The following is a 26,890-nucleotide window of genomic DNA, read 5'->3' as shown; positions in this document are numbered from 1 at the left end:
ATAAGCTGGTTGAATGCTTTTCTGTAGGGGTACAGATCCATGACCAGTATGTTGCTCTGTTTGCTCCACCTAACTGAAAATTATAAATTTTTAATTGCTCATTGAGGAGAAAAGGGAAAAAGCAAAAGAAAGTGTTTGTACATCAAGCTTTCAAACTTATTTTCTCTCATTCACATCTACTTACAGGAAGTAAAAAGTGAACCTTAACATTTACCTATACTCTAAGTTAATAAAATTTATAGCTAGAAAATTTCTGCCCCAAGAGCAACAGTCAGAGTAAAAAAGGGATTTTGCATATTGATATGAATCAGATTGCTAATAAGCTTTAGCATCTCGAGTACTGTGTGCTGCTCAGTACAAGAAAGACAGGGAGGTTTGGAGAGGATGCAGCAGAGGCCACAGAGGTGATGAGGGCTGTGGAGCTGGGCCTATTTAAACTAGAGGAGACTGAGAGGGCATCTCATTAATGCTATTTATTAATGATATTAACAAATACCTCAAGGTCAGCTGCCAAGAGGACGGTGCCAGCCTCTCTGTAGTGGTGCCCAGGGACGGGACATAAACTGAAACACAGCAAGTTTCACCCCAGCACGAGGAAGAGCTTTATGCTGAAGCTAACAGAGCACTGGAACAGCTGCCCAGGGAAGCTGCGGCGTCTCCTCCCTGAAAATGTTCAGAACCCACCTGGGTGCACTCCTGAGCCAGGTGAGCCTGCCTTGGAGCGTGGGTCGGACTAGATGAGGTTCTTTCATCATCCAGAGGTTCTTTCCAATCCTAAGAATTCTGTGATTAGCTGAGATCTCAAAGTGAAGATTTGTGAATACAACTTGACACTAAGCGGGAATTCAGCAATTAAAACATATTAAATTATTTGAAGTTTGAGGAGATTGGAGTTTTGCTTTTACTTTGCATTAAATCACTTTTCTAAGTATGAACATTCAGCAAACTACTGTGCTCCACAGTACACATACTCCATATTTTCAGTCTTACGAAGTACTTAAAGCTTCATTTGTTGATTTCTTTTGTCAAGAATCTCAAGAGCATGCTGAATTTTAAACACCACTTGTTTCCTGTTTTGAAATAATAAACAAAATATCCAAGGTGAATGTCTCTAATTCAGCATTTCTCTGACCAATACATTTACATTTGTAATAATTAATATTGTTATGTAATGACTTGCAATAATGTCATTTTGCTTAATATGCTCACTAATAAATGAAAAAAATCCTTTGCAACATTGACTTTAAAGTGTTGATGAATTTTTTCCTCCCTGAAACTGACAATGCCATAACTTTCACACTTTTTATTTTTGTACTTCATGAAGAGTCATTGCTAAATATTGCCACATAAATCTTATTCTTATACTCTCCAAATACTTGCTTGACACAGTAATACAGAATTTACACTGTTCAGGCAGAATACTGAAAGCAGTCTGTTCTCTCAACAGCATCAGCTGTGCAGGAAGTCACTTCTATTTCACTGTGGTCCTTTATAATAGAGAGCCTGGTGTGGACAGCGTGCAGAACTCCAGGTAAGATAACAATAAACAAGAACCTGAAGACTGAAAGGATCCATGGGTCTCTCTTTCCTGACACAAGACCCCTCCAGGAGAGTCTCCCTCAAGAGGGGAGCCCCCTGGGAAGGCCCAGCCTGAGTCCCAGAAGTTGGCAACAGGTACCCCAACACTGAAGTCCAAGACAGATATTTAGCTGACACCCTTCCTTACCTCCCCACAACTCAAAAGCCATCATTTCAGGGGCACTGTGCCCAAGCACCACACCTCCCACCCTCCCTTCTCTTTCTGTCAACAGGAGGTCTAGCGAGGCACCACCCCAGCAGGCTCACTTGCCAGCTCAGCCCAGAATTTCCCCTCCACACACCCCAGGGACCTCCCAGACCACCTTCTCCGTGATGTGCTGCATTTCCAGCAGGCACTTGGCAAGTCAGTCTCCCAAAAGAAAAATGGCCAGGAAGCACGGAACGTTAGCCAGCTATTCACAGAATAGTTCATCTCCCTCTTCATCCTGGTTGGATGGCCCATCACACACTCCCAATCTGCCCTGCTAGCATTCCCACTGATCCTCACAGAGGCTCACTCCTACAATCCACGCACTCAAAGCACTCCCTCACGCACAGAGCCTCTCCTTGCTTGTCTGAAGGGCGTGCAGCCATCCACAGCAGGACTCCAGCCACGTAAATCATCCCAACACACCTCTCCGATGGCAACTGCACCACGTCCCACTGCACATCTTACGGCATTTCTATTCAATAACGCCAGGAGAAGAAACAAACAAAACTAAAAGTCTGCATTGAAACACCTCTAGAAAAAACTTCTAATTAAATTGATCTCAACTACAGCATATTAAATTTGTAAGTCACCTAATGACTGTACAAACAGCTTGTTACAAACTGTGATTCTGGAATTATGGTTTACAAGACATTAAAAGAACAGAAGGACAGTAATTCAGTTTCTACAAATCCTCTTACTCTCTGCTGAATTCCACATTGACTATTCAAAGCTAGGCCAAAGAAAAGAAATTAAACATCTAACTGATGTTTTATGATTAATCATTTTGTTTAATGACAATATGAATTGTCTTTTCAAAACCTGCTGGTTGCCTCTCTCTGTGGTTCTCACGTGTTTGTCCACACATAACACTGCTCCTGCCTGCACTTCTGTTCAGGGATATTATGAGCCCTTTCAATAGAGTTGGTTAAGATTCTGCTTAACTAGTGATGAATTTATAAAAATTAAAATAAAACTTTTTAGTCTCTTAAAAATACATGAAATAAATTTCTTAAAGGGAATTATAAAATACACTCCAGCATTTCCTGTAACAATGAACAAGGGAACTCTCCTGCCTCAGATCTCTTGGGATCTGCAGCAATGTCCACTTCCACAACAACAACAGCAATGCTCAGCCTCCACACTGAGTCCTGTACAATCCAAATTTCTATCACTTCCACCTGCTTATGCAGTAACAGTCCTGTCTGCTAAAGGTACAAGAAGAGAAGTTTCATAGAGGCATGAAGAGCAGTAAAATCAGGTTTGCTGTTTGTTTTGACAGTGGTCCTGATAATCAGTATAGTACAATCCTTTTAGATGATCCAATATATCTGTATCCAACAGATTATTTAGAAAAATAAATGTGAGCATTTTAAAGCTATAGAAATAATCTGTGCCAGCTTTAATTGTTTTCTATTTCCTAATTCACTGGACACCCATCTTTGTCTACTCATGCTAGATATACTTCAATATTTTGATCAGGGTAGAAAAGCCACCCACACTGTTTTAAAACATGAGTATTCATTCCAATTGGTAAAAAGAATTGTTTTCTAAATTGGAAATGCAATTTCTGAAGAGAAAACAAATCTATTTCTTATTAGTGAATAACATACGTTGTTGCAATAAATTTAGGCACACCCTTTTAAGACTCCAAGTAAAAATAACACATTATTCAGCTATGCTGAATATTCTATTAAAAAAAAATTGAAACAACAATCAAATATTTTTTCTTGGCCATTCATTTTTAACTTGAAGTCTTACCTCAATTAGACTTCAATTTTATAGTCAATCCCCTGCCCAGCTATTAGCTGGGTATCTTTCTGACAAAGTAGGTGTAGATGTAACAAGTGTGGTATGCAGTACCATGTAAGTCCACACTGAAATGGAACGCAGCAAGGAAGTCTGATTCACGTAGTCCTTTAAATAGTACCTATAAAGTTCTACTGGACTGTATAGTTACTATTATAAAATTAAATCATATAATGATTTAATCACAGAATCACAGAATTTTCAAGACTGGAAGAGACCTATAAGATCATCTAGTCCAGCCGATGTTCTATGTCATGCTATCCAAGAATATACAAATACATTTTCCCTTAATTTTTTTTTCAAGCCAAATTTAACTACTGACTGGACTTTCACTTAGAGATGAGAAATAGCTATGATATGACATTAGAATGTACAGAAGTGGGAAAAAAATTACATATTTTGTCTTTCCCTTATTTCCATTGGAGAGACACGATCCAATGTCATGATCTTAATAAGAGAATGAATTATTACACTCATTAGAAAAAACAGCCAGTTATATACACTACACTTATTATAGCCAAAGTTAATCTACTGACATCAAAGACTGCTAACCATACACAAAGTCCAAAAACAAAACGCTCCTAATTAAAACCCTGACAAAATAGGTCTGAGATACTCTTCTGTATGACAGCAGCCTGAAAATTCCCAATTCATGGTGCTGCTCTTTTCCACTTGCTTGCTGTAGAGACCATTTAATGCACACTGCTCCACACACACAATTTCAATAGCAGCTGAACCTGGCAATACATCCTTTCTGACTGCTGGGATTAAAACTAACCAGAGGAGTGGGTGGCTTAAAAATTGTCAAAGTCCTGAGTTTAAAAGGTGAACTTTTTTAAAAGCCTTACCTGTCCTCATTACTCCATGAATGCTGTGCAGGTTAAATGCATAGCACAAGTACTAGTACTAGTACTGCTCTGCTATATTTTCCCCCCTGTACTTGACACCTCTGTAGCAATTTCACAGGTCTGAATCTATACTGTTGCTGGGAAATTATACAGGCTATATGGAGAAGCTTGCCAATTGCATCTGTAGCCTTTTTTAGCATATTGGGTTTTCTCCTTGAAACAGGGATGGCTCCTTCTCCAAGCTGGTGCCCACCATAGGGCACTGACCTCAGACACTGGGCCTTGAATGGGCAGCATTTTCTTCTTTTCTTGGTGTCACAGATTCTGCCACAACCTCAACATTAAATATCCACATTCAATATTCAACAGAAACATCCTTCAGGTGTGATGTGCAACTCTTCCTATTGACATTCAATGCCCAATTACTTACAGGTACAAACCATTTTTTTGCCTTGCCTGTTGAATTCGAAGAGAAATGGAAATAGAGCCTTGCCATGGCTGCATTCTTCACTTTAGCATATTAGAAGGCACATGATTAAGCTCAGTACTGTTATGAATAAGAAGCCTGACTAGGCCAATATTCAAGCAGCAAGCAATTTATTATTTAATACTGTAAAGTATGAGCAATACAGTGCTGGGTACGGCGGGGGAAGTTTTCCCTCCAACTGCACACCAATTACAGGTATTTACAGGGGCACTCATCAGCTTTTTTAGCAGTTCCTATTTCCAATTTTTACTCATCAGCAGTTTCTATTCCCTATTTTTGCATCAGAATTCTATACACTATTGTGATTTTAATTTCTCAGGATGTATCTCAAAGGAGTATCCCCAGATGGTGATGGTCCAGTTTCCGAAAGAAGAAACACAAATCCCATCTGGTGGGGTCCAGCTCCCCAGATGTGGGTCCACCTTTTAATTGCAGAGACTCTAAATCTCATGACAGTGATGTCCAGCTTCCCTTGGTTGAAACCATAAATCCTTGAGGTGATGTTCATCTTCCTTTCTCAAGCTGTTTTTCTCTGCTTCAATAAGGCATGAGATAAGCATATTTCCTTTATATAAATTCCAAAGCTATAGTATCAAGGATATAAGTAATATTCTAAAATTATACTTCAAAAGGTTATTATTGCAGAGCTCTTTATGGATTAACTGCAAGCAAAAAGCAACATCTTTAACACTTTAATGCTCCTAAATCAACCAGGGTTAATTGCAAACAAAAGATAGGTTCAAAGGCCTTTTTCCATGCTTTATTCTCCTCAGTTATTATTAGAATTCACAGCCCTCCCATTGTCAGTCTCCACACATTTCGCACTCACAAATACACGTCACCTGTTTGTACCCGACACGAAACACAGCTTTGTATTTCACAGTACTAATTTGATGAGTGCTGGTATTTCCCCTCCTCATATTATGCAGAGGCCTAGCAATATCCTATGAACCACTCTGAACAGAAATCTGAAGAAAAACAAAACTTCTAAAACAGAGGCTTAAAATGTTAAATTAATAAATGAACTGGAGGTGCTACAGGTGCACACTAGGTGTCTTGCAACTACTATAACACCCATTCAGTACCCATTAAGGGCAAAATTAAAGTACCCATTAAGCACTAAATTCTCATAATCATCATTCAGAAAATAAAAAGAAATTTCACAAACTTGGAAGAACAATGCCTTTTATTTCCCAGGATAAGATGACTCTCAGAGAAATATAAAAGGAAGGTAAGTTAGATAGGTTTGTATACCTGGGAGCTCTTGCGTGTTTGGCGGTGGGATGCCATAAAGTGGGGACAGTCAATTCTTGTACTCCTTACACAAAAAGTTATAAAACTGCTTAAGAACAGTATCCCTGAGAACACCAAACACTAAAAGTAAAATGGGAAGAGGGCAAAGCCTGTATTTCCATAACACAAGTGACAAAATCTTGTATCAAGAATGTCCCCTTTCTCCTTATTTCCCCATAATGAAATAAACAAGATGTATGACCTTCCCCCACAGAAGTCAAGTAAATATGCTAGCTGGTTGTAAAACAAGAAACCTGTTGACCAAAAAAAGACAGATCTGTATATTATGCATGCCACAGTTACTGTTGTTCTACGAGCTTTAAAGCGAGTAGTAAATCTGATGTGCATTAAAAAAATATAAAGGCTACAAAGAAAAAAAAAACTAGAATTCACTCAATGTATCTTCAAGGATCTAAATATGAAGCAAATTTTAAAAGAATTAAAAAGCCAACTTTCACACAAGAAGCTTTAACTCTGAGATTTTCTATCTTAGAGAAATTAGAGCTAAATAGCAAAAGCTGAATTTAAAAAAAGTCTGTAACTCTCTTGTATTTAAATAAGAGAAGAATTAGATCTTTTAAAAAAACCTGAGTGTTGTCTTCATTCAGGTGTTGCTATACTGAATGCCCATTTCTTATTCTCTTTTCACACATGCTAGGAAGATGCTAGGACATTGTTCTGTCATCAGTGGGGATTCATGAACTCAGTGGATGTTACAATGACTACGAAGGGATCAAATGGGTGATTTATTGAGTAATTACTGAAGGTAATCAAATAATTGATTTAAAGCTACAGGCTGTTATTCAAGTTTTACTTTACTTTAGTGTAATCCTGCCAAGCCACTTATTATTCTCAAGGCAAACTCCCATGACCTTGTGTAGAATCCCAAAAGATGGCAAAATGTGTGTGTTTCAACACACTGTGGGAAAGAAAAAGAGGCTGCTGGAGAAAGGGGCCATGCAGAGGCAAGGCAGCACTTTTCCAGGACAAACATCCTTATTCTAGTCCTTGGAAATAAGCACCCTTCCCTTCTTTCCATCTCAACACACTCCCATGTGCTTATGTAGTAGGACAGGCAGTAACATACCAATTTCCATGCCAATTGTCTAATTTATTAATAAAACTTTAGTGAGTAATCAGCAGGTTTAATCTAGCATGCTAAAAACTTCCACTTCTGTAATTACTGAATGGTTTTGGGAAGAGTTTCCCACTACATTTAAAAGTACCATTTTAACATGTGACATTACCAGCAAGATTTAACAACAAAGAAACAGACCATGTGAGTGAACACTAAAATATTTAAACCTGACTGCAGTATCCACTTCTGTACATCCCCTGTTTGATGGGAATGGCTTAGTTACAATTATGTTTTACAGGCCAGTGATGCAGCAGTCACCTCATACAAAGGAAACAGATATTCCTTAAACCCCTAGTTCTGCTATACATGTCCTATATATCTTCCTAGCTCTTTTCAGAGGCTATTTAAATTTTGCCAGTTTTGGTACATATGCAACTGGCAACACTACACACTATGATATTAAAACAGATAGAAATGCAAGGTTTTTTTCTGAGTCAAATGGACTGACTATTATTTCTTTAAAACTGCTCTTACTATTTAATTTTTACAGCATTTTAATTCTTTCTGTAATCTGCTCTTCCAGGAACAGATAAGAGTCTGCCCTTGTGCCAAAGTATTTACTCCATCTAAGTAAAAATTAGGGAAAGAACTAGGATGTTTGAAATGGGAACAGAGTAAATTAAATACATTAAATTAAATTAAATGTCTGCTTTCGTGAACTTTCCTGAGCCAAATACAGCACACCTGCGTACTGAAGAGCAGAGAGTGGTTTTACAAGCAAACAAAAAAGCAGATGAGTTTCACAAGTAAACAAAAAAGCAGATGAGTCTCTATTTACTATCTATGCACTTGAGGACAATGGTTTTTTTCACATATGAACGCATATGTATCCATATATTCCTAAATATTTATATGTGAATGCAGTGACCTCACAGAAAGTGGAACTTGAGACTGATTTGTCACCAAATTAAATTGCACAGGCTGCACTAACTGCAACATGAAATATGCCTAAGGAAAGAGAAGGAAAGCAGCAATGCTGTAATGGGTTCCGACCCTCCCTCACTTCCCCGAGTCACCCAGGCACCATGGTTACAGATTGATTACCCAAACCTCACCCTTTGCACTGAGCCAAATCATCTTATTCCTCAGCTGAGGGCAACATGAAGACAGCTGCAAGGCCAAACCTTCCAAAAGAGGTCAGGATGGATTCCTAACAATCACAGCCATTTGGTATCCCCCCCCCCTGCCATTCAGCACCTAAAGAACAGTCTAAGTGTCAAAGAATATAGCTCTTGTCTCAGAGTTTCAAAAGGTTAGTGCAGTTAACCGGCTGCCTCCTTCTGAAATTCAGAAGTCATCAAATTGGACTCTTTCAGCACACTTAAAAGAAAATCCATTGCAGATTACAGATATTACGCCCCTCAAAAATATCAGGTCCCTCGGCAAATGTTGGCTCCCTTCACAGAAGGGGGAAGAAAACAAATCAAGACCAACAAAGAAACAACAGTATCTATTTTCAGACAAGGAGATAACATGAGCTTCTGAACTCTTCATAGAGCAGAGGGGTACAAGTACAGCAGGACTGAGGGACTATGCCAGCCATTGATAATTAGTACAAATACAGTGGCTATTTTGGAAACTTTGGCACTGAAAACAACAATTAATTATCAACTGATTCATTTCAGGACAGCATCTCAAAGGTTCAGCTGCTGAACACCTAAACATATTGCACTCCTGCTGAGTTCCACCCCATCCTGAAAAATACTTCTTAATAAAAAAATCTAAGTGAAGCAGTATAAAAATTGATTTTATTTCTCCATTTTCAAGAGAGACAGTCTTTCTTTGCACATCAAGCACTCATTTCATTACACTGCCTCAGGAGGAAGAAACTTTCTTAACAATCTAATGCTACCAGAGCACAGCTGCTGCTGCTTTTCAGTCTTGTCAGCTCAATTCCTCCACATAGTTTTCTTCTTTTCTCTTCCACATTTCAGTAAAATCTCAGTTTTTTTCCCCATGTTTATTGCCACAGACTAGCCTGAAACAAACACATGGCTGGAAAATCATCCCAACATGATGAGGATGATGCATACATGCTGAGCATAGTGTAATTGCTGGGTTTATTGCTGCTCTTGGTTCACCAAGCAATTCTGAGGTACAAAGTCACAGCTCGTACTTCTGTGGTCTTTCATACCAACAAAAACACAAATCACCTGAAGAACTGCATCAACTACGGAGCATTAAACAACAAAGCATGAATAAACTACTTTGTTTAACCAGGTACACCAGGTAATTTGCCTCCCTTCCCTCCACCAAAGTAAGTTATATAAACACCATAAAACCTACTGATGATTTGTTTATGTGTGATTTTACAATTACAGAGCCTGGGCCCTGTTTCCATAAATCCCTGTTTCCCTGTTGTTGCACAGGAGGTGTTTTGATGCTGTCAAAGCAAGGGCAGACATTTGGGTCATGGATAGAAGTGTGGTGGCCTGGAAGACTTTTAAATGGAGGCATAGAAAGATACTCTCCTGCAGTTCCATCTCCAACTACAAGGGAAAGGTTTCACTTCTGCAATTACATGTGACTCAGCAAATACATGCTCTGCTTTCTAAGTGCTTCAATCTGTCCAAAGCAGGTTTACTCTGTTCTTCCACTTCCATAGTTAACAAATGCAAAGAAAACCTTCCTGTTTCCTGCAAGGAAACTGACCACAAATTGACTAAATGTGACCATTCAAAAATAACAACAAGACTATGTCAATGGCTGGAAAAACCAGCATTTTGGGTAATGTATACTAGCTGGCAGCAAATGAGTCTTTTCTTCTTAAGACAGCACATGAAGACAAAATACACCAGAATTTTTTGACACTTCTCTACTTTTTTCCATAGAAATTATTAATCAATATCAACAAGTAAGATCTCAATAACTTCTGTACACACCTATTTCTTCAGCTTGTAAGATTCCCATGCTGATGTCTCTAATGATTGACTGAATTATTGTATCTAAAAATACAGCAGAAAAAGAGGGAACACTACAAAAAATATTGCCAAGATAAAAACCAGTAAAAGTAAACATTAAGAAAATAATGGAATTATGTAAAGGGGAAGATGAGCAAGTAAAGAAAGTGTAAAAGAATCACAGAAGCACATAAAAAATGCTATTTGATGAAATGTCATATTTATTCTTCAGTATTTCTAAAAGGTACTTGCCCTCCAATGCGTTTGAAACAGCAAATATAACAACACACATCTGAAACCTTTGCAGAATATTAATACTGAAGGATGGCATGAAAATTCTCTTCTGCTTTCCAACAAGCATATCACTTGACTTCCAAACAGAGAATATTTACACTCTGACCCTTACAAGACAGACAGCACACCCATTGTGCCAAACTAGACAATGGGAAGAAACACTGCTTTGACAAGTGGCATAAATGAGGTTTCTCTGTCTGCAGAGTATACTGTCTGTGAACAGTTTTCTATTAAATAGAGAAAATAATATTGAGCTCACCATCTCACTGAAAAAGGGATTACAATTTAGGTTAGGACGTCCTTATCTTCTGTCCTGACTCTGAAGTAATAAATGAGACACAGGAAAGTGTCAGCATTCTAATTTTTCTTAACACTAAGAACACAGTAAAATGTCAAAAGTAACTCCATGGCAAGTCTCTTGGGCAGAAATGCATTATACATAGCATAACAAGCAGAATGCCAACATCACAGAAGATTTCTTTTTCTGTTTTTTCTTTTTTTTTTTTTAGTTTTTCTGGCCAAACAGACTTTCTTTTGGATTTTCAGTTTGAGCTCATGATCTTAGATATATGGAGCACCATCAATATTGCCAATGCATTTCTCTCTGCTCCTTTGGCAGCAGGCTGCAAGCAGCTTCTAGTTAGCTTCTAGCAGTTTGCTGTGTTAGGCACTTTCTTATAAGCCATCAAAATAAAGCCATCAAGCCAAACACATTCCATGAAATTATGGAGTTGCACCACTGGTTTAAGCACCCATTATACTTAAACACAGCCTAAAACAAAAGCACATGGTTTACAGCTATAGTACAACCAGAAGTCACATCCTAAACACTACATCTGTACCTCAATTATAAATCCTTACAAGCCATCAACCAAACAAGCATCACCACCAACTGATAGAAATCAGAAATCTTTTAGGGCCCAGAAAATTTAGACAACAAAATTGTGAACTCCACACAGAAGAGAAATTATTTTTATTACCCCTGAAAGCATTTCTGAAAGAATTCAGAAAGCATGTAAAGAACCTACAGCAAAATACAGTATGTCATTTTCTCCTAAATAAGTAGCCTACCACCACTGAGCAGAATTAATCTTCAGATTTTCAACTTTCCATGCCAGAACAGTAACATCAGACAGCTGAGGTATTGACACACCTTTATCTGAAAGGAGGGAAAAATTATTTTCAAGTCCCTTAAAAATAATTACCAAACCCAACAAACGTAAAGAAAATAGCTGACCTAAAAACTATATCCAAGGAAAGCTCAACCATTCTCAAGCTTAATTAGGAAATTCATCATTTTTTTATCACTTCCAACAGTAGACATATACCAGATCAACACCTGTACATTCATTAATCAGCTTGAAATGAGCACACTACTTTTACCCCACTACAAAAACCAGAAGATGCATTATTCTTAAGCCATTCTATTACATTAGATGCATTATTCTTAAGCCATTGTATTAGATTGCTTTGTAACACCACTGCAGTAAGACTGACAACTAACTGCACTTTTAGAAAAAAACTACCACCAGCTACTTCTCCACAATTAAAAAATTCTGCCTTTTACAGCCCTGTTGTTTTGCATTCATTAAATGAGTTGCTGCAGTAGAAAGATTACAATTGCTATTGAAGTGCATCTTGTTGTGCTTATGGTCCTGTTCTCTGCTATGAAGCATTCTACTGCAATCAAACTATTCAGTGTCTTGCATCTTTGTCATATTTCACATGTGGACAGAAAGGAATGCACTGTCACAAGAAAAAAAAAAAAAGAGGAAAGCTCTGTTTCACATCAGCCTTCTTCTAAAGAATTTTATTTTGTTGTTCAGACAAAAAAAAAATTGGTATACAGCATTTCAATAGTAATGTTCAAATAATATTCAGAAAGCTGTCCTTTTAGCTAAAAGTAGGGAGGTCTCACTAGATCATCTGGACCATCATTACTGACCCCAACAACTGCCCTCATGTAAGATTCACTTCTACAAGCAGCATTCCAGTCAGACTATCCAGGTATTTGGGGCCACAAAAGCAAGCAAGTGGCCACAGAATAACAGCCTGAGCTTACTGTGCACTGTGTCTACTCCCTGAACTCACAGTGAAACTCATTTCTGATGTCACATGAAATCCTCTGTTGTCTTCAGCATCATTTGAAAAAAATCTACTTATAACATCTATCACATTAAATGTGCCAAAAGTGAAATGTCAGAAGAAATGTAAAAGTGGACAAGAAAACACCAATTTGATATTTTTACCAAGCTAAAATAATCTTTTAAAAAGTTCCTCTTTGCATTTTGAGAGACTGATTTTAGAGCAGTAATTTTTGCTTACACCATCAAAACATACATGTTTAACTGGAAAGACAAATTCAATTCAATCTTAGGACCTCTTAGGCACCACAACCAACCAGAAATATGATTAAGACTTATCATTGTGTCTCAAAGCCATACCAGAATCCAGTTTAGATAACGCAGAAAAGATAATTCATTTCAAAATCATGAACTTTCTGTAATCTTATGGCAATTTGATTGATGTGTATGATTTTAGACCAAGTTTAGAAGTTACATACAATGATGAAATAATGGTGATAGCTGTGTACTTTCCTCTTCTTAAGTGTTATCAAGTAAGAAAAGATTACAGGTTGCCTTAACATAGCTTAACTCATTAATTCATATTTGTTTGCAATGAGGCTTGAAGACATGGGAGATCTTTCACAACAATCACCATAACATGGTGCAAAAAGGATGGCATCACTGCCTGACAAGGAACAAAAACCCATGAGCTGTCCACCTCTGCAAGATGCACTGTGCTCACTCATTTCAGTACCAATGCATGAAACAGAGTACAAACTTTAACGAAAATAAATCCTCATGATGGAAAACTCTGTCCTGCAAAGTTAATATTTTGCCTAAGCTAAGCAATTTCACATGGAAAGATACTGCACTCTGATTTTTTGCAAGAAAAACCAGTCCTGCAATCCTGCCTCGTTGGGTCCAACCAACTAATGAGGCATGGGTTTGCAACAAGCATTAACTGCCTTGTGCTGAAGGAGATTGAAGCACAATTTCTTCCCAGAAAATGGCATGTTGACATCATTGCATGTTTGAAACTTCCTCTGTGTGCTGCTGAAATGCTGAACTTCTCCACAGCCAGTTTAAAACCAAGTGACTGCTGAAGAGAACAGACCAGGACTTTCATAAATCTCCAGGTCTACGAAAGAATTTCAGCCTCCTTTGTAATGGGATAACCAATCTGGTACCAAAACTCACTTTGCAACACATACCATACTAGGGTAGAACTTTAACTGGAATTTCCCTCCCACTGATCATTTTCATCTCTCATTACCTAAGAACATAAACCATCACAGGTCACAACATTGTGCTCTTACAAAAATATACACGCTCCTCAGAATTACGATTTTCATAATTAGCATCCACATGCCAATTTCAACTTCTTGATATTCTTTACAACTATTTTTTTGAAAGTTGAGGGAGGATTTGAATTTATTAGTTTTTTTTTACAACTATCCAGAATTAACTACGCTTCATTTCTCATAGTGGTAACATTTGCTCAAAAAGATAAAGACTCAATTTTAGTGCTCTACACCAAATACCTTGACTCCCTTGAATGTTCAGACAGTTTTTAACTTTCCATACCTCTTTTCTGTACAGATTAATCTGCACAAGCTCATTCAAGACACAAACCTGCATCTGCAAAAGCTGGTTTGGTGCTTCCTCTCCATTTCAACTATTCTTCCAAGGATGCATCACTCTTTAATGAGCATAAAATTATTAATCCAAATTAACTCACATGACTGCCAGTGAAACTTTCCTTAAACCTTTTATTAAATCAGAAGAATTGAACCACAATATATTCCTCCAAGGGCTATATTCCAAAGCACATCAGCATGGCTCATATGGACCAGCACTGCGGAAGCCCTAACCAGAAATGTTACCAAAAAAAAATTGTCTCCTTGTCCCAATAAAAACCCATTCTGAAGTAAGGAAGTTACTAGATAATTGAAGCAATTTCCTGATTTCTCCTGCATTCAGACATTTTCCTGTTCAGAAATTTTCAATTATTTTTTGCCTGTGTATGCAGCTCCTGCTGCTCCTTACTTGACTATGTAGCAGGCACACATTTTTTTTCTTTTCTTTTTACATCTCAGTGAATACCTTATGTTTTAAGCCTTAAAACATGCAATCGTTCTGCAAAAGGCTGCTTTGATGCCCATTTTACAGGAGACACAGTATAAAGGAGAAAGTCACATTTTCCTGGAAAATGTACACATGTATATCCTCCAAAACCATGCTTTAAATACTCATTACTATTTATTACACACTTATTTCTGTGTTACTATCCCAACACGGCAGAGAAATATCACAGTCAAAATCTCAGCTTGGTTTTCTGATGAGGAACTGGAAGTTGAGCAGTGTAAACAGCAGTATCATAACAGATCTGCTCTGTACCCAACATTAATTTCCCATCTGTGCACATCAAGATGTACAACGGGATAAGATGTCTCAGCTTTACCTTTTCTTTGCTGAACTGACAACACAGACAATATACTGTCTCTGAGCAAGTGAGCACAACACATTACCTTATCAGAACACTGCAAGCTCAGATCAGGTTTATTTCGTAGCTGCAATAAATTTTGGTCATATTTTCTCACTTTCACAGAAAGGAATTATTCTAGACTGCAACAACTTTTTATACATTTACTGGCACTGAGATAACACTACAATATCTCGCAGTAAAAAAAGTAAGTCCCCGGTCATTATTCAGATATAGAATCCTGAGATGAGATTGTTCAAGTGTTTTGCACTCCAGAAGGGAAAATGTTAGCAATTCTCAGCTTCACCTGTTTGCCTTTACAGTGAAATAGAGCCTGTCTGGTTTAACTGCTCTATACATAAAGCTTACATTTGTCACTGCCTTGTTACATCCCGCAAAGCTGTGGGTCAATTACACAGCAGCATAAAAAAAACCCCCAAAAATCGACCAACCAGCAAAAAAAAAAAAAAAAAAAAACCAAGAAAAACAAGCATCACATTCAGTCTTGAGACGCTCAAGAGCCGGAGCGAGACAGAAAAGAATCAGAGACGACCTTTGCTCTAAACTTAACACCCCAGCGAGACCTGAAATCTGTATTATTTATCTTCCAAGCACTGAACATGAGACAGGAAACAAAGCAGGAGCACTGTGAGGAAAGGAGCTGTCGGTACTCACCTAGTGCCAAGGACCAGAGCAGGGAACAGAGGCAGCACGTAACAAGCAGCGATGAATTTCATCCCGGCCCTCCTCCGCTCGCTGCTCTTTCTCACAGCGCCTCCGTCCGCGTCTCCTCCAGCCTCGCCTCGCCCGGGGCGCTGCGGACAGGCTCCGGCAGGGCGGACAGACAGACGGCGGGAGGGAGGGAGGGAGGCAGCTCGGGCAGCGGGGATGGAGCTCTTCTGGCAGCGGGGATGGAGCTCCGGCAGCGGTACGAGGGCACAGCGGCAGCCCCGAGCCCGCCCCGCCGCTCCAGCGCCGGCGGCTGCGCCAGGACGCGCCCCTGAGGGGCGGCCCGGCAGGGATTACGGCGTGAGGCCCGCAGCTCCATCCCACCGGAACGGCCGGGAAAGCCTGCCTGGAACAGAAAAAAAAAAAAAAAAAAAAAAAAAAATTAAAAAAATAATGAGAAAGGCGCAGTTAAACCAGCAGCGGTATTTTGCTGTTAGTGTCTCGATGTGATGCGACTATAACACAGGAGCTGTTCCAAGGGGGTGTCAAGCCCCAGAGCAGCCTGTCACCGCTACACGGAGCCTCGTGTCATTTCTGCAAAGCTGGAACACACCAGCTGCTGATTCAGTCAGGTGTCATTCACCCCGTGTCGAGCTGGAGGTAGGAGCAGAAAGAGCTTCCAGGATGGGATTGAGAACAATGTCATCGCTAAAATCCCAGAATGGGATTGAGAACAATGTCATCGCTAAAAGCCCTTCATCACCTGAAACAGCGGACAAGACCTTCAAAGAAATGAATACCCTTCTCCTGTTTCCTGAGTTTGTATTCTCCCAATCTTAATCGTAAATTACATAAATCAGCAAATTTGGTTAAAAGTGTTTTCAGTGTGTAGACAATTGCCTACCATAAAACAAATCCATCTGATGGCTAATCATATGAAAGTAAAAGATTTAAACAGAAGGAATCTTTCTCTGCAAGACCACAAAACCCCAATCAAACAAACTTGTCTGCAAATGAATGAATTGTATTCATTACAAGAAACTTGAAAGATATGTGGTCACCTATGGGCTTCTCTGCCCTTACAAAAGACATCCAAAAACTATATTATACATCACAAGCATGAAATAAAAATTTCCTTAAACTGGTTACTCATTGCATTCAGCTGCTTATTGCAGAGTAATTTTGTATTCCATCACAGAAAACAGAAATTTGCTGTTTGAAATGAATGGAAAACTTTTTAAAATTAGTGTTGTCCCTTAATATGATACGTACATGGTGAATGCAAACAAAATTAATAAACTACATCCTCCAATAGCAAACCAAGAATGATGGAAGGTAAAACAAAAACATAAAAAGGTGATATACACAGCCAAAAAGGAACAAAATAATTAATTTCTGTCTTTGTGTCCCAACTCTAGTATCTTTCTCAGCACACCTGGCAGCACATTCTATTCAACCACATTAATTTAAACCTTTTATTTATTGTTATTTTGATGCTACATACCAGCTTGAATGAACAGTCATGTTACCATGGATACTTATAATAGCATGGTAAAAAGGTCATAAAAAGAACTGTTAGCTAGTCATTTTCCTTCTAGAAAGAGCCAACCTTTCCAGCCTACCAGGCACTTCATAGTAATGTATCAGCAGCTAATACTTCTAATACTTGTGAAAAATGCATATTTTTTGATTGGCTTTTCACAAATATTAAAATTAATACTGTATGTGTTACATTACAAAGTTATGCTGTATTAATTTTCTTAAGTAATGTGTTAAATATAGCTTTAGGTTAAAACAATGTTAAAATAGAAACTGTGCTATGTAAGATACTTTTTCTAAAGAAAGAACTCGCAGTGAGGTAGCAGCCACAGGACACCTGAATCTTTCAGAGAAAGAGAATTTATTGCTCCATTAGCAGAAGAAATGAACTTCTTCCTGCCTCACTCAGCCCTGAAGATGCTGTGAGGATTCAGAGGAAGAAGCTGACACTGCCCAGACAGAATCCTGTGTTTGAATGGAATTTATGCATCATGTATGAGGTGTATGAATATGCAACAGGATGTTGCTTTTAAGGGTTAATCCTCTGTTAACTTGGGTCCTTTTTCGGGCTTATTTTGCACTGAAAAGGTACCCGGACTGTCCATGACTCTTTGTTTTTATTGTCTCATATTGTCCTAATCCAAATTGTCCAAATTATTATTACTCTAATTATATTGTATTTTTATAACCATTTTATCACTATTAAACATCTAAAAACAAGTGATTGGTGTTTTTCACACTTTTATGTGCATTCATACAGGGTAGATCAGAGAGGAAGGTGCTAGTGCGTCAAGTAAAAAATGCTGAGTGATCCTAAGTAACCTTATGAAATTTTGCAACTTGAGGAAGTTAATTTTTTAATTTTATTACTGCTCTGCCTCTTTCTTTGGGAAGGGGGGGTGGAATACAGAGGCCTACACAACTGCTGCTTCTTGGTTTCACCTCAAGGCCTGCATGGGAGAATTATCCCACAAGTGGTGAAGCTCTCATGCTTCCCAGCACTGCTGCTCTGAAGTGAACACCCTATAAAGACCGCCACAGCTCAGTTTGAGCCTGTAAACACCTCAAGAACTCAGCACACAGGGTTTATAGCAAGATTTCCCAACTCAGGTTGGCCCATGGGAACCCCCAATCGACTCAAGCACACATACACACAGCCAGGCTAAGCAGAGACTGCGCCCCTAAATGCTGAGCCAGACACAGGTACGATTGCAGCACTGTGCAGATAATGCTCAGCAGTGAATGCACGTGGGACCAAAGGAAAATCAGCTCTTCTAGAGGTAAATTTCTGTAATTAAGGGCTGGGCACTTAATCTTCAACGCTGTTCTTGTCAGACCTGATTGTACTCCAGCTGTTTGCCTAAAGACACAAAAAACCATCCTTTTCCTCCCTCCTATTGAGATAAATGAACTTGATCTTCACAAGTTGGAAGGGGTTTTGTGTTTTGGTTGGTTGGTCAGTTGTTTATGAGAAAAACAAGGTTCACTCTCCTGGTAAAGTTTCAATGTTTAATAAAGGAAAATAAAGCAGTTGTACTTTTTTTTTTTTTACTTTCATCCACTAGTACTTATTTTCTTATTGGCAGAAAGGGATTGTTGGAACCCTTTTATTTTTCAGACAAAATACTCATCCCAGTATGGCTTTCTTCCTAAACTTGTCTCTAAACCAGGACAGTAATTCATTTTGGAGTGTTTGCTCCCTTAACTTCTCTTAAACCAAGACATTCCCCCATTTACTTATTTTAGATAAAGTAGAATGAAAAATTATGCCCTTGTAAGTATAAAAGCTGTTATAAATGCAAAAAGAAAAAAAAAAATTAAAAAGAAGACTTCATGAGCCTGCTTTTAAGGTATCTGAAAAACGTGAAAGGCTATTGTGGATAAACACAGTGAAAAAGGTAAAGAGAAAAGCCCTCCCTTGCTTTGTGGAGGTTGCTGCAGGACTGAAGGAAAAGACACTCAGAAGTGTCAAAGGCACCACCCCACACATGCTCATTTTTCAAGGCCTTACAGAAGTAAAGTTAGCAAGATAGCAAAATGGTAGGGCTGAGACTTATTTTCCAAAACCAGAGTTGGAATTCCGAGTATTAAAAGAATGCTGAAATGAATGCAACCTAAATCCCATGATAACCAGCTAGATACATAGGTTTTTGGGTTTTTTCCCCCTAGATAAACACATTTTCCTTCCACAGGAATATTCTGCTTTTATTACTTTAATTCATAAATATGAATCTTCATTCAAATGGCCAACAACACAAGGGACTGTCAGGGCACAAGCTAGAAGTCAGCCTCCATGAAGTTACCTTATGGATAGGTGAATTGCTGCATTTCTTTCAAAAAGAAAAAGAGGATTTTTTCAATGGAGAACCTAACCTCTAACCACTATTTTTGCTGAGATATATAGTAGATATTTTTGCCCCTGATGTCCGGGAGGAATGATGAGGTAGACTCCATCTTATTAGAAGGCTAATTAATTATTTTATTATAATATATTACATTGCATCTAAACTGGATCTGCCCTGCACAGCATCTGTGACTGTCAGTGACAGTCCCACACACACCTGGATCCAACTGGTCAGTGCATGACAACACTCACCCCAGAATCCAGTCACCAATTCCCTTCAGGTAAACCATCTTCCACAAGGAGTCCCGCTTGTGAGCAACACAGGAGCAGCAAATGAGATAAGAATTGTTTTTTGTCTTTCCTTCCTCTGAGGTTCAGAGAATGTGAAACTCAGAAATATCCTGGGAAGAATTGTGCCTTGCATTTCTGTGTGAAGAGAAATGTGGCCACAGAGATACTCAGGCTACAAGGTTGGAGAGGGAATATGACTTTTTTTGTCATGGCAAGGAACTGGATCATGAAAAAGCTCACACAAAGAAGTCAGGCATTAAAGCACTGCACAGAGCATGGCATGTACACACACAACTGTGCAGCTTTCAAATTCCATTATTTAACCACAACAGGTTCTGTGGAAAAGTAATTTATTTGAACTATGCTTGAGGCAGAATGATTTAGCCCTCAGTACACTGGCATTTCTATAAAACCCTCTAGAAAATGTGCTTTTTAGTGTAATTCACTAGAAAAACTGAGCCTTCATTCTACCTGCATTGAATAGCTTTTTGTGATATAGAGCACTTCACATTTAGCACACTTGAGACATTTAATCCACCTCTGTTTAAAACAGGGACCAAACACATTCCAGCAGAATTTCAAAGGTGATAATACCTTGCTAAACCCACCAATAGTGAGTTTCCTAAAGGTCTGTCTAAAGACACATGATAAATACATATTATATCACTTTATTACATAATTTACATTTATAAAATCATGTATTCGGAACCAGCTGATCCTATCTTTTCACCTGAATTTGTGGTTATATTCACTTTCTTACATCACCTGAACTAAAAAGATAGCAAAAACGCCCAAGCTTTTCTGACACTTCTAGATCAGTCTTTCTGAAATTTTATTCTTTGTCTTTCTCACAGTAGGTAGGGTAAGTAGCTCTGAATTTAATCTGGGGTATTTTTCATATTTTACAATAAACTGTTGAAAGACTGGCAACATAACAGACCTACTTCAAAAAGGGATCATATTTTGTAGCCAAGATACCAGTGCAAGGCTGTCCTATATGAAGAAAACTGGAATAAAAATTAGGGAAAATAGGAAAAATAACCCCAAAACAAAAGCATAACATAAAATAATTTCCTATAAAGAAGAATTATTTAGACCATCACATTATCTGCAAATCTGCTCTGACACATTTTTGCTCATCTAGACTTATATTCCATCTATGTTGAAGGCATAATGGAATGTTTTGGTCTCTATATAAAGCAGCAGTTACAGTTACCATGTTACTTCAGCCTCAAAACCAAACAACGTAATTTTTGTATTCCTTTTGAATTCTCAAGTTTATAGCTAAATTGTCATCAATATTCATTTCTTTTTTCTCAGCAATATCAATTTCTGGTTTGTGGCTTGCCAAAGGATAAGTCCATTATCAAGGTAAAGCAAATCAAAGTATGGAGCAATATATTTGTATTTACTATTACCCAATGTTGTTATTATATTTCTGGAGTCCTATACCATTGTTATCATATTTCTAGAGTCCCATACCTCCTCAGTGTTTTCTTATGGCTGCAGATCTTCACAGCATGGACTCCTTTTTCTGCATGCAGCTCCTTCTTAGTCAGGGCTCCTCCCAGGCTCTCCCTGACTGGCCAAGCCCACTCCCTTTTATTACAGTTATCTTCACTGGCTACAGCTGCAGCCCATCAAGAACAGCCGGGGCTTATCAGGGCAAAGCCCATATACAGATATTGAAGTACTATATTTCCCCCTTTTCTTTTATTTACAGATATTCAAGTACAATACATACATTTCCCCATGACTCAAAAACCACGTACAACACACACAGCTCCTTGACTCAAAGGCCATATTCTTTTACAGCTCTTGGCTGCCTTATCTCTGCCATCACATTGGGGTCACCAATTGTTAGTATTTATATTTCTGGAGTCCCATACTGTTTTTATTAGATTTCTAGAGTCCCATACCTCCTCTTGATGGTTTCCTATGGCTACAGATCTTCACAGCATGGACTACTTCCTCTGCTCATTGCTGCTCCTTAGTCAAGGCTCCTTCCAGGCTCTCCCTGACCAGCCAACCCACCCCCTTTTATCCCAGTTATCTTCACTAGCCACAGCTGCTGCCCAATTAAGGACATCACAGCTGCAGCCCATCAAGAACAACTAGGACTGGGGCAAGGCCACTTATACAATACATATATTTTACTGTGACTCAAAGGCCACCTATATTTCCCCCTTTTCTTTTAATTACAGAAACATGTGCAAATAGGATTAACAATTATACATATCTTAGGATTGACAATACACGTTTCACCCCATGACTCAAAGGCCGCCTCTACTATAACCCAATAAAGGGATAAGAATTGAAGAGAGGGCTTATTTACCATTTCTGGAGTATGAAAGGATTATCAGCATGTATTGATGCTGTACAGAGACTTTATTGGCTGGTGATTTTCACCCATAACAGAACAGGTGTGATGGAAAGATTAGCTCACTCCAAACATTATTTCAGCTGAGATTTGTTATTAGTCTAGGGCAGACCATGATATTTCAAATCTTTACCCTGGCTACACTATGAAATCTATTGAGGGACTTATCAGTTTATGAAGAATTTTTTATATAATCTTTCAGCTTTTTATTAGCTAGTGAAGGCTGGAATATAAAAGCGCTGATCTTTTCAAAATCAATATTTAACCATGGAGAGTTCCATAAATGTTATGAGTAACTGTAAAAATCAGCACATATGTACAAAGTGCAAATGTATACTTAGTGTTCTTTAAGAACATTATTCATTCTCTTAAGAAACACCACAACCTACATTCCGCATTATGTAGTTAAATCCTCTCCAATCAACTTTCCTATATTTTCTTTGACCTTTACACTTTTGTACTAAGTGACCTTTAGTATTCAATGGTCCAAGACTTTCTTATTGTAATTTCTTAATTTGGCTTTGGTTCTGTCATAGCATAAAGCTTGTCATAGCTTGATTCTGTCACAACATAAAGAAGAGGCATTGGGGTCACAAATCATGTTTATAATTATCTGCTTTTCCCTACCACTCCCAGCTGTCTTGTAACTGCTTGTCACACAGAAATATTAATTGTACAGTCTGGTATAGCACTGTAAGTGACAAGTGGCAATTAACCAAAAAAGTTAGTTTTATAACATCTACATGACTGAGAACCTTAATTGGGTAGTATCATGATAGTGTCTAGGGTAGCTGGGCTCTGTTTCATTCTTTGTTGTCCTCCAGGGAAACTGTGTTCCTTTACCAAAGTCTTCCAAATACCAGTGTGCTGACCTTTAAACTCTTCAAAGCCATCATTGACTTCTCCCTGTTTGCACTCTTCCACACAAGGAACTACTGAGCTTTCTTCAGAATCAATAATTCTGAACAGAAAAGTCTTTCTATTTTTAGAGTTAGAGATTATATTCAGTACACAAAAACATTGTGTTATGATTTCTCCCCAACCTTGGGCAAACCTTCAGATCCATAACTTCAGTAGGGTAGACTGCAGAAATACTGTGAGGCAAGTAAATATTAGATAGCTTAGATGGTTTTTAAATATAACAGAAGACAGAACTGGTGTACTCACTCCATTTTTCCATTTTATCTATTTAAATATGCTCACACTAAGGATAAATATAATGTCTTTAACCAAACCTGCCCAACTCTCCTATTATGCTATTCTAATTAGAAAAGTACTTAAGTCCAATACAATTTGCTCTTAGTGCTACTGTGTTCTTGCACAATGAGACATGATAAGCAGCTTCTCTTCCAAAAACAATTGTGAAAATTATTGATGAATTTTTCTATTATTTTTTTGTGCAGTCCGTAGCAATTAAGGAACAGTCTTTCAGCTGCTCCAGTAGTTGCCAGTCCCTTGCAAAGACCAAACACAAAAGCTGATTAAGCTACCAGAAAGAACTGCCAACTTTTAATTATCCTCCAATATTCAGGACGGATATTTGGAAGATCAATTGCTTCTGAATTACTATCCTGGAAATAAATTCACATTGCTGGTTCAATTACCATGTATTCTAAACCAAATTCCCACTGCTGGTTCAATTACCATATATTCTAAACCAAAACAGACATCTCTGTGTTCTGAGTAAGCTCTTCCTCTTTTTTTACCTATGTACCCCTTTTCTGGCACCCCAGTCGTTAGGTGAAAAAAAAAAAAAAAAGAAGTAAAAATAAATAATAATAAGGCAGAAATCCCTGGACAGTATGGAAATGACAACAGTTAGAGACTTGCAGAAGCAGCTGTTTTTCAGGGTAGTTGTAGTTCAAAAGGTAGGAAATAATACAAAGGTACAAAATGGATTTGAAGTTAATTTTTCTCTTTCTAAGAAAGGGTGGGGGCCATGGGGATTTGATCAAGAGACCCTCCTTGCTAAGGGAACACTAATTACAAGTGGTAACTTCCTTAGAATTTTTGTTTCTTTGTGGGTTTTTGTTGTTGTTTTGTCATTGTTGTTTCTGTTTCTTGTTTTGTTCATTTTCAATGTCTTATTTTTTGCTAGCTGTCATTTTCAGGATCAGACTGAAGTAGTTCTAACAAAAATGCTTGGAAGCTTATGCATTTTACCTGTTAGGGGAATTAGATAAAATTATTGATGACTGCAAGCCTGTAGTACAATTTACAGTTTAATTTACGAGTGTAAACCATCTGTGACAATGCTAACTTCCTGTCCAAGTCCCATCTTTCTACACCTTAGAACTCTGTGAACTGTAATTTGAGGGTTAAATAGTCACCTTTTTCACAAGGAACAGAATGGTAAAATAAAACTGGTTTCCATGTGTTCTCTTTACCGCACAGCTTTAATCCCTTTACTATTTCTGCAGAGAAGGAGGGGAAAAGTTGAACATTTTTTCTCCAGATATGGGATTTGTATATTTTATTTCATGTAACTTGATGGCAAATCCTGAATAAAAATCCCTGCTTACTAATCCACAAAGAAGAATGAGCTTGAACTGATGTTGACATAAAACATCTTAACTTTTCCCTTATATACGTCAAGTTTTCAGGGAAAAGACTGTTCTTGATATTTCAACACTTGACATAAAAGAAGTTGTTACAAACTTATCCCCCCTCTGCTTCAAGTGATAAATACATTAATCAGCTAGACACTAGAAATGCAGCTCTGTAAGAGGTTATAAACAGTAACAGCATGAATCATCATCAGGATGCTTAGGGAATTCGGAACTTTAAAATTTTACAGCTGGAAGCATTTACAGAATTGCAGAAGTCTAGTGACATGACTAAGTCATCAAATGCATCACTCCATGTAGTGCAGGTTAGTCATCAGGTGTGTGTCTAGCTTACATAAAACAGCAATCAGACCTAATTCAAATTACTGAGCTGTACCTTGCTTTGAGTCTATCAGAATCAAGTCATCCAGAAGGTTAATTCAACAGACTCTGTAGAGGTGATTTCTTCAGATTGAAAATTTCCTTCCTGTCCATCATTGAACAAGCTTTACTTTACTTCTGTTTTCTTTCAAAACAGATTTCTTTACAGAACACTGAGATCTATACATTAAAATTGCTATAATTCTGCCACTTCAATCATCCTCTTTTATTCATACTTCTGAGAAATACTGTCGTAATGTACTTCAGTACATCTGGCTTGAAAATCAATTTCCCGTCACTAATATGATAGTAATATGTCTTTCCTTCAATTTTTTAGTCCTTGACAACAATATTCAACTAAACCAGAAAGAAGTTATACATTTTTATTGACAATTTGTCAAGAAGCTTGAATACTTTATTTTTATCTTCTATTCAGAGCTCATAAAATTAGATTTAGACAAAAACCTTACAGAGCACAAGCAAAACTTTCATATTCAAGAACATAGAAAGAAAAAGACTCCAAACCCCCTCCTATGAAAAAAAAGTCAGAAAATAGATAACAAGTATTGACTCTTTCAAAATTGCCACAGATCCCTTTATTACACTTTCTAAATAAAATATATTAGTTTCATATCTCATAAATCTGAAGACAGTTTCAGTCCTGCTTGAGTACTGCAACTCAGTCATTGGGGGCTGTGTTTTGTTTTCATTTATTATTCAACACAGTAATTCAGCAGGTGAAACAAGAATTTACTACAGGGGTGGTTTTTTGTTTTGTTTTTGGTAGTTTTTTGGGGGTTTTGGTGTGCTTTAAACTCTTTAAACTCACTTGAAATAAATATAGATGCAGGAATCATTCATTTATGAAGAGTTGCCACCATGAAATTTTACTTAGATATCTGCTGTTAAATATCTGCTATTAACTGTTATTAGCAGTTACTTAGAATTCTGAAATTCCGTTTTGAATTTAAGAATTCAGTATATTGAAATTAAATATTCAGAAATTTCAAAAAAAAATCAGGAAATTCAAAATTCAGGGTATTGAAATGCTTTCTGAGACACCAATCTGTTTTAACTGCTTCAGTAACAACCTCCAAAGTCAAACCAGAAACTTGATAGTCAGTCATTTCCATTGCTCATGTTGAGCATATTCAGATTCTTCAAAGAGAACCCATTGCAAAAGAGTAAGTGAAAAGGTTAATTTTCTGGCCATAACAGATAGAGCTGGTTACATAGAGATAGATTTGATCCATAAATCCAACTAATGATCTGATTTTCACTGTCAATGCACTGCATCAAATGAAAATGAAAATAAAATGTGGCCAGGGTTCTGAATGCAGGTTAATGCTTGAGTGTAACAGACTCATTGTAATGTAAAATGTATTAAGACTGGTGAGCAACTGTCATGGTTATCCATGTGTTAGGAACAGTGAGAAATTATGAACCAAGATGGCAAATGCATAATGAATCTGACAAATGAAAGATTTTCTTCCACTTCTCAAACTGTTGAAACAGTATAAAGTATTCTGGATCAAGAGTTTAATAGGAAATTATTTCAACATTGCATCCAAATTATTTCTTTCCCTCCAATGTCATAAGAATGACAGAAAAAAATGTACAGGGTTTTGCACATGTTT

General features: G+C 37.8%; 1 protein-coding gene across 1 annotated transcript in view; it reads right to left on the bottom strand.

The window, feature by feature from the left end:
* The window catches only part of LUZP2 (leucine zipper protein 2), an 88,943-nt gene extending 66,992 nt beyond the window's left edge, over positions 1–21,951 (bottom strand). Inside the window, exons 1-2 of the mRNA XM_059474298.1 lie at positions 21,866–21,951; positions 15,779–16,178 (exon numbers count right to left, since the gene is read on the bottom strand). Coding sequence (XP_059330281.1) covers positions 15,779–15,840 — 62 coding nt within the window. The 5' untranslated portion in view covers positions 15,841–16,178; positions 21,866–21,951. The remainder of the gene's footprint in view (positions 1–15,778; positions 16,179–21,865) is intronic.
* Positions 21,952–26,890: the final 4,939 nt, after the last annotated feature.

Source organism: Ammospiza nelsoni, chromosome 6 (assembly GCF_027579445.1).
Source record: "Ammospiza nelsoni isolate bAmmNel1 chromosome 6, bAmmNel1.pri, whole genome shotgun sequence".
NCBI classification, from domain to species: domain Eukaryota; kingdom Metazoa; phylum Chordata; class Aves; order Passeriformes; family Passerellidae; genus Ammospiza; species Ammospiza nelsoni.
Note: the sequence above shows the minus strand (reverse complement) of the source record. Positions and strands in the feature narration are given on the sequence as shown.